Here is a 13,541-nt window from a genome sequence, read left to right as displayed (position 1 = left end):
GAAAATTATTTACGTCATGGGATATAAAAACCAATGTTTAAAGTGAAGAATAAAAACCAAGAATGGATTTGGCAAATCTTCTCTAGTCGGTAAATGGCAGTTCACTCTAAGAGCTATCAATAGGTAAAGTAAATTGGTATCAAGAAATGCAAATCATTCAAAAACGGCAGTTCAGTTTGTAAAATGAAAAATCAATTGAAATTGTTGATGTGGTTGCCAAGGAACAAATTTGTTTGCGAAAATAGTCTGCGAGCAGTAATAATGAAACATATTTATGCAAATTATAAAGGTAATTAGGTCATACATTATAAAGGCGAAGTGAACATTTGGGAGGGGTTCGGTTCATTCAAAACAAGCGTGAATTACAAGAAATAGTAGTAACAGTGGATAAATTAAAACCGTAGAAAACAGTAACCCTTGAAATTACAGTGAAGCCTATTATCATTTCTAAAAACATTCTATCTGATTTTGGGTAAGAACATTTTTTTAATGTTAATGTTTGCATTTAAAATATGAAACCAAAAGTTTTCTCGGCTATCAAGAATGGAAGGTTTAGGTTCTTCAACGAAAATAACTTCGAAACAATCTGGAAGGGTGGGTTTATTCTTAATAATATTGGGGTGAAATCGGTGAAAATGTTTTAGTAAGGCTGCTTTATCTGAATTGTCCTTGCAATCAAAGCTGTTCCAGTTGTGTCGGTGACCTGTCCATCTTACGGAAAAGGGGTTTTTAGTTTGGCCAACGTACTGATTTTTGCAGATCCTGCAAGTTGCGACGTAAATTCCAAAATTTTTGCAGGTTAAGTTTTGTTTCAGGTTAATTTTTTTTCCAGAGCATGCAGTTAGAAATGTGGTAGAAGGCACCATACTCGTTTGATGATTTTTTCTGTTCCCGCAAAGTGCACATTGTCCACAAGGTTGCGATGTCCCTGTTTCAGGTTTAAGATTTATGCTTAGGGAAATAGATTTATAGTTCGTTAAGTGGTTTGCAAGTGTTGCTGGGCGTTTAAAAACGACTGCTGCATTGGGTTTTAGTTTTGCTTCTTTGGTGGTAACTTTCAAAAGGTGTGGAAAAGAAGTGGCCCAAATAATTTTTTTTTAATTTTGATTTCGTTTAGTAATGCTAGGTCCAAGACGCGATTTCCATGTTTTTGCCAAGGTGATCATTTCTTGCGTGATAGTTTTGTTGAAACCCGAGTCTATGCATTTTTTATAGAGTTTTTCCAAACTGGCCAGGTAATAATCTTCACGTTCATTAAGTCGGCGCATGCGAATTGCCTCTCCATATACATGAAACATTAAACATGAGGCTGGTTGATTTTTATTTTAATAATTCTCAAACAAAATTTTCGATGTGATCAAGTCAACCGCTTCTTGCTGACGGCGTGCCAGGGTTAGGTCTCGGTGTCTCAGAAGACATCCACTTTATCAATTTGACAAGTAACCGAAGAACTCCCAGGACATGCAGGCCGAACGCGAAAACAGCAAATACGTTACTGCTTTAGAAAAAGCTGTTTTTCTGAGAAGATGCGTAAAGTGTAATGTGCTGTTACCTTCAAACAATAAAAAAGGCATAGATTTTGACCTACTCCTTATGCAACAGAAAAGGAAACTTAAAAACCAGGTTCAGATGTTGGAACAGCAAAACAAAGAATTCTTGAAAAACATTTGGCCTTCAATAAACAAGATTGAAAAAATGCAATTGAAAAAACATCGTTTGTCTGAAAAACTCAGGTTTATAAACAAATTTAAGTGGCTTTGGAATAAACAAATCGTCTTTAGAGAAAAAATTACAACCAAAATAAATTACCAGCAGCGAAAAAACAAGAAAAGTACAGAAAGGTACCGCAATCGAAAAAAATACCAACGTAAACAAACTGCTATTGATTCAACAGAAAAAATGATCCTCAATAAATCATCTTATGCCTTTAGCAACAACGAAAAAATCCTTTTAACTTTTGGTTTAAAGTTTGCACCAACACCAAATTGGACTAAATTAACTGAAGAAGCAGAATGGCTAGATTTGCAAAAACATATACGGAGAATTGAATGGGAAGCAGTTTTTAATGGAGAAAATTCGCAAGAAGAGCACCACGCAGAAATGATACCTAATAAACTCAGAATACCGAAAACTTTGAGACCCAACAAAGAACACTTAGATGAGGAAACTAACGCTTACACAGAAATGGTGACAGCAAAACTAAGGAATATAGGAGAGGTGGTCAAACGGTCTTACTATGACAGGAATAATTTGAACAAGGAACTACGAGAAAGTTTAAAAAATTTGAAATTATTAGTTAACAACAGAATATTAGTTATTTGTCGTTCTGATAAAGATGGAAAAATTGTAATTTTAGATTTTTTGGATTATGAACAAATCATGGAGAATCAGCTAAAGAAATTTCAAGAGATTGAAACTTTGAGTATTAGCAACGTTGATAAGCACTTAAACTCTGTTCGGGAACAAGCGGAAGTTCTCGTCAAAAAGCTTCACACAGATGGTGTTGTAGATGATAATTTATTATTTCACACCACTGGAATAAAAGTTACACCGACAGGCTACCAGAAGAAAACCGGTTCCAGCTCTAAGTATTTTTGTGATAATACAGTTGGTTATGCATATCCCCTGTTTAAAACGCACAAAATTAATCCAATAGAATTAAAAAAGATTGATGTTTTTAAAATACCTACTAGACTGCTCCAATCCGCGGGTAACATTACTACCTCCAGAATAACAGCGTTCCTTGAGTCACTCCTACAGCCAATCAGCATAAATTTTTGTCAGTCAGAAGTAGACGAATATTGTAGAGACAGCAAATATTATATTTCTAAATTAATTGAATGTCAACAAAACAAAGACTTTCAAAATCAATTCAAAAATAACAATCTGTTCTTGGTGGCAGCTGATGTTGTTTCTCTTTATCCCAGTGTGAGCCGGAATCTCATCCAAACGGCAACCAGTTACGCTTTGCAAAAACACACAACATGGAAATCTAAAAGTCAAGAAACGTTCGTTCAGTTAATCATGTTGTGTTTGGAAAACGTCATCATTCGATTCAAAAACAAATTTTACAAACAAGAAGAAGGAATAGTGACTAGTGACAACAATTCGGTATCAATTGCAAACATCTGTATGCATTACATTATTAGATCAGTCGCTACCACTATCAACCGGGCAGAAATTTTCAAGAGATTTATAGACGACATAATGTTTATATCATTCGGTGCAGATTTGACAAACGACATTCAAGAAAAATTAAGGCAAGTCTTTGAAAATTGGGATTTAAAGCTACAGTTCAGGGTGGTCTCAACAGAAAAAGATGGCACAGGAGTAGAATTTTTAGATGTCCATCATATTATTGACCAGAAAGCTCCATCAAGATTCTTTACAACCAATTTTGTGAAACCTACTGCAATTAACTCAAAATTTTTACACGGAAGTTCTCATCATCCCACACATGTTTTCAAGTCAATCATCTATGGAGAGGCAATTCGCATGCGCCGACTTAATGAACGTGAAGATTATTACCTGGCCAGTTTGGAAAAACTCTATAAAAAATGCATAGACTCGGGTTTCAACAAAACTATCACGCAAGAAATGATCACCTTGGCAAAAACATGGAAATCGCGTCTTGGACCTAGCATTACTAAACGAAATCAAAATTTAAAAAAAATTATTTGGGCCACTTCTTTTCCACATCTTTTGAAAGTTACCACCAAAGAAGCAAAACTAAAACCCAATGCAGCAGTCGTTTTTAAACGCCCAGCAACACTTGCAAACCACTTAACGAACTATAAATCTATTTCCCTAAGCATAAATCTTAAACCTGAAACAGGGACATCGCAACCTTGTGGACAATGTGCACTTTGCGGGAACAGAAAAAATCATCAAACGAGTATGGTGCCTTCTACCACATTTCTAACTGCATGCTCTGGAAAAAAAATTAACCTGAAACAAAACTTAACCTGCAAAAATTTTGGAATTTACGTCGCAACTTGCAGGATCTGCAAAAATCAGTACGTTGGCCAAACTAAAAACCCCTTTTCCGTAAGATGGACAGGTCACCGACACAACTGGAACAGCTTTGATTGCAAGGACAATTCAGATAAAGCAGCCTTACTAAAACATTTTCACCGATTTCACCCCAATATTATCAAGAATAAACCCACCCTTCCAGATTGTTTCGAAGTTATTTTCGTTGAAGAACCTAAACCTTCCATTCTTGATAGCCGAGAAAACTTTTGGTTTCATATTTTAAATGCAAACATTAACATTAAAAAAATGTTCTTACCCAAAATCAGATAGAATGTTTTTAGAAATGATAATAGGCTTCACTGTAATTTCAAGGGTTACTGTTTTCTACGGTTTTAATTTATCCACTGTTACTACTATTTCTTGTAATTCACGCTTGTTTTGAATAAACCGAACCCCTCCCAAATGTTCACTTCGCCTTTATAATGTATGACCTAATTACCTTTATAATTTGCATAAATATGTTTCATTATTACTGCTCGCAGACTATTTTCGCAAACAAATTTGTTCCTTGGCAACCACATCAACAATTTCAATTGATTTTTCATTTTACAAACTGAACTGCCGTTTTTGAATGATTTGCATTTCTTGATACCAATTTACTTTACCTATTGATAGCTCTTAGAGTGAAGAGAGAAGATTTGCCAAATCCATTCTTGGTTTTTATTCTTCACTTTAAACATTGGTTTTTATATCCCATGACGTAAATAATTTTCTTAATGTGTAAATATTGAAGAAATTTTGCTCATCATTTTAATTTTGATTATAGAGGCTTACAGCATAGTTTCCCTTTATGCAGCACTCATTGCAGTAATTTGTTTGTTTGTTTGCAGAACTGAAGATGCTCATTACGTAGCGAAATATATATTCTTTTTAAACATGAGGCTGGTTGATTTTTATTTTAATAATTCTCAAACAAAATTTTCGATGTGATCAAGTCAACCGCTTCTTGCTGACGGCGTGCCAGGGTTAGGTCTCGGTCTCTCAGAAGACATTCACTTTAAAACGTGAGTTTGAAACTTGTTTGAAAACACTTCCTTACTCGTGCATCACTGATTTGTTTAACAGTGAAGCAATCTTGCAATCCGTATATACGGTTAGCACTGGGAGACAGTTAACTTGAGGATTTCAATACATCTTCAATAAGAAACAGGTAGCTCTTGGTTGTCTAACCATATGACACAGAGCAAGAAAAACGCAAAATCAACATTCTAAGCTTTAAGGTGCTGTACAATGCCATGTTGTTGCGTTTTAGGTGAAATGAAAGCTACGCAACTAACTTCACGCCAGATTAAGCACAATGATGAGCCCACAATGCCATAAGCTACAAATGTAAATGAAGTAGGGGTGAAATAGACTGGAACAAGGTGACTAAATTCCACAAAACAATACTGTAATATTATTTCGAGAAAGATCGCTTTTTGTACCTATTAATTAACCCTTCAAACCGTACAACTGCATTCCGTCACACAGACATGTAATCTTGTTGTGTCTTGCCTGTTTGTGGTACAACATGATAATATTGCTAAACTGTATTAGACATGGTGTCTCAAAAAATTTGACATCATTGTGCAGTCTTGTAACTTTGCCAATTAGCCCATCGTTCATACGATCTCAAGTTTTAACAGTATGTACAGATACAACTCTGGGAAGAAAAAGGCCAGATAGAAAGCAGATTTGGACATGGCATAAAAAGTTCGAACAAGAAGGTTGCTTGAACAGAGCAAAAAAGGATCTGGCCCTTTTCTTCCAAATCGTTACGCAAATGCACGCTGTACACAGTCTTATTCGACTGTGTTCTAGCATACTACAGTACACAAAATGCTTTTTCTAAGCTATTGTATGGCATTTCTACATCTAAAAAGAAAATATTTGATAAAACTACCATTCAACGTTTTATAGGCAGAGAAAACTTTTTCTCGAACCGTAAAAAATTTCATGATCAGATCACCGCTTCAATGCGTGATGGAAATCTGGTAGGCACTTTAACATTACCCACTCGTCGAAAAGCGTACTCGCGATTCAGCTGATTTCAGTCATGTGACTCGACATGTGATATTCTGATCGAAAAATTTTGATACAAAGAAATTTAACTGAATGCTTCGCTACAACCAGCGTTGCCTAATGGTTAAGGCAGAGGAGTAGTAATTTCGATTTCGTGGGTTCGATTCCCACCCTCTGCTAATACTATTTTTTCTTCTGCAACTGAACTGAGTGCAAGAAGGATCTTAATGACTGCAATCAATGGAGTTTATAAGGAAAATTGTGACTAAAACACAAAGCAATTTCACATTGAAAAGCAGGCACTCTTCGACGAGTGGGTGATGTTAAAGTGCCTACCTGGAAATCTACAGATAAATCTGCATCAGGCATTGCAGAGTGCAAAAACAGTGTTGCAGAACGCGTTTTCGAATATTAAATTCTCATCAGTGCAACTACGTTTATGAACGCAATAACAACAGTTAAATTTAAACTCATTACAAACATTATAAGGACATATTCTCAGTGTTCAATTTAATATTAATAAATCTAGAGACATTAGAAAATCACTTCCCGCATGCAATTCCAGACCGAAAAACGCGTTCTGCAACACTGTTTTTGCACTCTGCAATGCCTGATGCAGACTTATCTGTAGATTTCCATCACGCATTGAAGCGGTGATCTGATCATGAAATTTTCTACGGTTCGGGAAAAAGTTTTCTCTGCCTATAAAACGTTGAATGGTAGTTTTATCAAATATTTCCTTGGTTTCGTATTATCTAAAAAGTTCCTTGGTTTCGTAATATCTAAAAAAAAAAACACCTGAAAATTAAAAGATTAAACTTTATGTTGTATTTGTGCATACTGTTAAAATTTAAGATCGTATAAACGATATAATTGGAAAAGTTACAAGTCTGTACAATGATGTCAAATTTTTTGAAACACACTGTACTATATAAAACAGGCAATGCTTTACCTCATCCATAAGTTTATAGTGCTGAGCAAAATAGGTATGTTTCAGTTTTGTATCTGGTGACACCTCGTTACTCTGTTTTCGTTTTTCTTGGCTGAAGTTGGCGGCGGCGCTCGGGATACTGGAAGAGAAAATATACACGGTTTTGTAGGAATAGGTTAATACTGCAACGGTGAGGGTTGGAGAATGGAGGGACAAATCATATGTCTTTCGATACCAATTTCTAACCAGTTTGCTATCTTCGAGAAAGGATAGCCAACGTTCTTCGACAAAAAGCTTTCCGGATCGTGTGTTTGGAAGCTTAGAGGCTCATGCGCTTGACCACGTATTGTAATGAATGGCTGAAAAAATAACCTGGTAAAGGGATAACAAGAGCACAACAATCTTGACCAAGCTCACACCTGCATCCGGTGGTGGTTGAAGGAGCGTTAGAGGATATTGCTTTCTTGTCTGGCAGTAAAAATCCACAGAGATTGAACATGTCTTTCACCATCGGACCCTTGATCTCAACATCCAAAGGAGAATTGGAGTGCAGGCTGAAAAATAAATGAGATGGGTGGAAAAGAAAATGTGATTGTGACGACCATTCCCAAAAAAATACCAACTGTCTCAACTGTACAACTGCCTTCCATCACACTCACTTGACTCTGTTTCCAATAGCAAATTAAACCAACTTGCACCACGCTATAATTGTTTGATGGGCATAAGCCGAGTAACTCATGTCCTAAATCAATTGCATTGAGTATTATGCCAGGCTGAATGATTGAATCGAGCTCAATGAAACGACTTAATGTTCAATGCTACCCGACTATGATCGTGTGCCACTACAAAGTCATGTGATCGTGTGCCGTCCACAAGGTCATGTGGACGTGTGCCATCCCATTAGTTCAATAAATTTTTCACAGTCAACTCCGCAAACGTAGTTGTAATTACCAAGGTTACCTGATAAGCTGTACCAATATTGGGCGAATGTCTCAGATGATTACATAAGTTGGTCAAAAGTTGTAGTTGGGTTCATCATTCATGAAAATGACAAAAAAGTTTAATCAATTGTGGTTTGACGCCTCCTGTAGAAGTGTTTCCATGGAAACGATCAGAAAAGTAGAAATATACCGTACCTTGAAAACCGACGGAGCTAGAACAATTTTTTTTTTGGAATGAACAAAACTATGATATTTCTATATGCATTTAATACATTTTACTTGCTTATTTTATGCATTTTTGTGATATTCAAAAAACTTTCAATTTTGGTAATTTTCATCCAATTTTGTGCAGAAAATTTAGCTATAGTGCTTGTTTGGTGCTTAACTAGAGAATCTGTACAAAAATAATTTTTTCAGGCATCATTATCCACAAATTAATTATCAGGCAGTAACTTAATGAGTGCATTTTAAAGCTTGTTTGTGACAAAATGCAGCGCATAAGCCGGTTTAAATAAATATATACAGACACAACACATTAATTGCAAAGTTGAAAGTACATGTTCAAAGTACATAACCACTACGTTGTGGCCAAGACGTTGGATCTGCCTTTAAAACGCTGGCCTACACTCAGGAAAAGCGTCTAGCTATCTTTTCCAACAAGATCAGCAAGTGAAACAAGTGATCAGCAAGTGGGGTGGACGACAAGTGGCTTCTCGTGTCCCATCCCGTGAATACCATCTGCACATCAGCAGATGAGAAACGAAACTTGCCAACAAAGAGCCTCCACCCGAACGGCACAGCTGCAAGGGCAACTGATAAGTTCAGACGCCCCACCATCTTGCAGCTCAACATAGAAGGCTACACAACAAGCAAGATTAAAGTTGTGAAGCAGCTTGCCCATATCAACCGGACACTCGTCATCCTCCTCCAAGAGACCCACTGCACCTCTGCAGATAGGCTAGCTATTCCCAACTACACGCTAGCTGGGTCTATCTTAAGCAAGAAGCACGGCATTGCCACGTTTGTGCATGAGAGCCTGAAGTGAACCTTTGTCGACCAACCTCCAACTGATGCAGATTGAATGGATGTGCATTTGTATCTCAGACTACAACATCGTCAACATCTACAAACCACCACCCTCGCGAATGTTGCTACCAACCCTTCCAACGTTCCCCTCCCCCAGTCTCTACGCTGGAGATTTCAACTGCCAGCACACCGACTGGGGCTACAACAACACAAGCAGCAACGGAGAATTTATTTCACTCCAGAAGAATTCACTACCGCCTTCGCCTAGTGAAACTACACAAGTCTCCAGGGCCGGATGAGATCTGCCCTGAGCTTGTACTTCATTCTGGCCCTGCCCTCAAGTCCTGGTAGCGTAGATTCCCCTCTTCCTGCCTACACCACCTCACAATCCCAAAAATCTGGAGAAGAACTTTAGTAGTTGCGATCTATAAGTTTCACAAGCCACCAGAGGATCCAAGGAGTTATCGTCCGATATCCATCTTCTGTGTTCCTTTCAAAATCCTCGAAAGGCTGATCTACGCCCGCGTCAACTCAATCATCGAAACGCTCCTTCCAAAATAGCAAGCTGGGTTTAGGCCTTTCGGCTGCGGAAAATCTACCGTAGATCAGGTCACACTCTTGACCCAAGACATTGAGGACTGCTTTGAATAAAAAAGAAGGCCGGTGCTGTCTTTTTAGATCGCACAGCTGCCTATAACACCGTATGGCATCGCGGCCTTACTTGCAAGCTGCTTCGCCTGTTTCCTGGCCGACATATGGTCCGTATGATTATGGAACTTGTCAGGAATCGAAGCTTCACCCTCACCACCGGCAACTCACGGCGAAGCAGACTGAGACGCTCGAAAAACGGCATGCCACAGGGATCGGTCCTGGCTCCACTTCATTCAACATCTACACCCACGACCTGCCAACCACGGTCTCCGCAAAATACGCTAATGTGGACGACCTGGCAATATTCCACTCCATAAATTGGTGGGAAAGGCTATAAGACACCTTTAGCCAGGACATGCAAACCCTCTCAGCTTATCTCCAGAACTGGCGACTGAAACCCAGCGAAACCAAAACTATGGCAGCAGCTTTCCACCTACACAATCGGGAAGCTGATCGTCAGCTACATATCCAGAACAACGGAAAATCTCAGTCCTTCTGCCCGAACCAAAGTACCTTGGGGTGACACTGGACAGATCGATCACGTACCGCCACCATCTGGTGTCACTGTGCAAGAAACTGACATCTCGCGCTGCGCTACTCAAGCGCCTGCCAGGCTCCAGCTGGGGGGGGGGGAGGGCGAGGGCTGACACTTTGCGTATAGCAGCCTTAGCCCTTGTCTACTCTTCAGCAGAGTATTGTGCACCTGTTTGGTGGCGCAGTGCTCACTGTCATAACATCGACACAGCCATAAATAGCGCCCTACACGCAGTGACCGGATGCGCCCGTCCCACACCATTGGACAATCTCACCATTTTCGCTGGCATCCAACCCGCTGAGCTGCGTCGTGAAGAAACCACACTCGGTCGACGGGCACTGGAGCCCAACCATCTTCTCCACCACAAGATCTCTGCTCTTCCAAACAAGCACCCCATCGACTGAAATCAAGACACCCATTCGTGCCAGCCCCTCAACTTCTGATCAACGAAGCTGATGAAAAGACATCTCTGCGGCTACTTGGGCGGAACATAAATGGAATTCTGAATGGAAGTCAAGTACCAACAGACTCCATTCGTTCATTTCCGACGCCGACACACGCCCCATTGGCCTGACACTACAAAGACAGGCATGGGTGCGCCTCAACCGTATTCATACGGGCGTCGGGCTTTTCCGCTCAACCATGCACCAATGGGGAATGGCCTCTTCTTGCTCTTGTGAATGTGGTGCCGAGGAACAGACCGCAGACCACATCATCAATGACTGTACCATATTCAAGCCACCTAATGGAGTGGAAGATCTACACGTCATGGATGATGAAACCAAAGACTGGCTGCTCTTTAGTAGCCTTCCACTATAGTCTGGGAACATCGTGAGTCTGGGTGGTAGGGGGATGGACCCTCGGCCCCAGAGGCTCACACGAAGAAGAAGCAAGTGAAGCACTTAGAGTTAGAAGATACATCTTCTGCTGGACAATTTTATTGCTTTGCCTGAGGTAATGCGAGTGGCTTAGCCATAGCCTGCTTTTCACACAGGGGCACATAGTCACTAAAACTGATAGAGAATATGGTTTCTGACAAGTACCAAAGGCAGGGTGTTTCATTTGCTCCCTTTATTTGAATTTTCATCTACCCTAAGTTAATTCTTTTCCATTTTGGAAAAAAAATAACCTCGCAATAATGTTTCATGTCATGGCCTCGGGTTTACCCCCACCGAATTTCTGCCTACTCCAATCGCCATAACTCAAAAAACACTTTAGATAGACATGGGGTATCACATTTTTTGGCATACCACACTTTAATTAAAAAATGTTGCCAAAATAACAATCCGAGCAAAATTTTTTTCTATTTTTGAACAACATAAGAAAAGCAGTTACCATGAATATTGAATAGCCAAACATACGATGTGAACAACGAAACATAAATGACAATTGAAACAATACCAAAATTAATCACATGACACAATATTATCAAAAACCATCCATGAAGTAATAGGACATTCGTTAAAGCAGGCAGCAACGTGGTGTGTTGTGCTAAGCGCATTGGTCTTCGCACCAAAGAGTATTTACATTAATTCCAGCTACTGAACCACTGTGTTGCTGTTTTCTTGGGCAAGAAAGGTCAAAATGATTGCCTTCATCCAGTAATGGATAGTTCCAAATTCAAATCATACTAATGTAAGTCACTGGAAACAGTGGTGTCCGACGTTTTCTTCGTAAACAGTTCTTCGTAAAACAATTCTTCGTAAACAATTCTTCGTAAATAATTCTTCGTAAAATTAATTCTTTGTAAAACAATTCTTCCCAAAGCATTTCTTCGTGCATGCAATTGAGATTTGATGTATACGAAGAAATGCTTTACAAAGAATTGTTTTACGGATTTTATTTCACCAACAACTGTTTACGAACAATTGTTTTATGAACAACTGTTTACGAAGAATTGTTTTACGAACAACTGTTTACGAACAATTTGCCTATAACCGGAAACAGTGTATTACAGGCAACTCCAAAGCGAGTGCTGCAAAAATTGCCTATGCACAGTGCTTCAATGATGTTTTTTTCGTCCTAGATGATAAAAATTCAAGGACGACAACACAAGTGGGACATGAATCATGAATAGTAACACAGCAGCAGCTAACGCTCCTTAAGTAGGGCATGGATAGGATACTAAGGCCAGTATTCTAAGATCCAACTTGAGGTCAAGCTGAAACTCAAGTTTGATTTGCTCCATGTATTTGGTATACCATAGGCCTAGTCAAACTTGCTGATGTGTTCAGCAGCATGTATCAGGATTCAAGATAGTCTGCAGCGTCCCTTGTTGTAGTCTGCCTGTAGACACCATATAGAAGTCATTCTGTCTCAAATTTTTAATGATCTAAAATTTAAAATTACCAAGTCTCGTGATGTTACACTGTTCCTTCGCTACAAGAAGCATTTTGATCTCTTGCCACACAAAAACATCACTGAACCACTTGCAGGTATAAACATGACCAGTGGTAATGTGCAATGTAAAAACTTCATAGAAGAGCAAAAGCAGAAAGTCCTGGAACTTTGTTCTGATCAGCATACTTCCCAGAAGAGTGATTATTTAGAGTTCATTGAACTCTGTCATATTTTTCTGGAAAATTCACTACAAGACCCAATAACCTTCAAAAAGTCTGGAGCTTTGCATAAAGCCAGATGGATGGCAAAGCTGATTTACTCCATTAAGATATGTCTTCTGGAAAAATACACTGGAGAGCTTCCACCTGTCACTGTTACTACCACTCAACAAACCTCAAAGATACGAGGCTTGGTCAACTTCGTCGCTCTTGTGTATTCTCAGTGGTGGTTGACATGTTCATCACCCACTGATGTTCCATGGAATGATTTGAAGTTTTACAAGATGCTGTTCAGTTGTTCACTTACAGCAACATCAATGGCTGTATTGAAACCAGTGCTCTGAAGACATTAAAGAGACACCTTTGGTACTTGACAGAGAAAATAATTCCTTTTCTCTATTCAGTGAACACACCCCTGTTAAAAGGGGTTTATTGCTGATCGAATATGGTACACACTCTAGGATGGTGCAAAAAAAGTGAAATTTTATAGTCTCACCCTTTCAAAAGTTTCGATTTACTACAAAAACATCTTGTGTAAAATATTTTTGAAAAATATTAATGTTTAGGGGTAGCTCAAGGCTTTCGAAATTTGAGGGTCTTTGACGAAATGGGTTAAACTTTAAATACCTGTATTTCGTAAACGTTTACAGCAAATATACATTTGTTTGGGTTCATTTTCATCAGGTTGGAGAGTACTATAACTTGATAAAATCAAACAATCGTAAATAAGTAGGCTACTTTTGGAATATTGCGATTTTAATTTTTTTACAAAATGAATTCAAAACACTTGATGTAAAGTTTTAAATATTTTTTTAAACATTTAGTGGTAGCTGAAACACGTTGAAATTTCAGAAAAAAATTGG

General features: G+C 38.7%; 1 protein-coding gene across 2 annotated transcripts in view; it reads right to left on the bottom strand.

Moving 5' to 3' along the window:
* The window catches only part of LOC145768554 (tubulin monoglutamylase TTLL4-like), a 98,947-nt gene that overhangs the window by 39,561 nt on the left and 45,845 nt on the right, over positions 1 to 13,541 (bottom strand). For both annotated transcript variants that reach the window (XM_082580075.1, XM_082580076.1), the window contains exons 15-16: positions 7,387 to 7,521; positions 6,989 to 7,106 (exon numbers count right to left, since the gene is read on the bottom strand). In XM_082580075.1, the coding sequence (XP_082436201.1) occupies positions 6,989 to 7,106; positions 7,387 to 7,521 (253 nt within the window). The remainder of the gene's footprint in view (positions 1 to 6,988; positions 7,107 to 7,386; positions 7,522 to 13,541) is intronic.

The sequence above is a fragment of the Aplidium turbinatum genome, chromosome 4, assembly GCF_918807975.1.
Source record: "Aplidium turbinatum chromosome 4, kaAplTurb1.1, whole genome shotgun sequence".
In the NCBI taxonomy this organism is placed as follows: Eukaryota; Metazoa; Chordata; class Ascidiacea; order Aplousobranchia; family Polyclinidae; genus Aplidium; species Aplidium turbinatum.
This window is presented reverse-complemented; position numbering and strand designations above follow the sequence as displayed.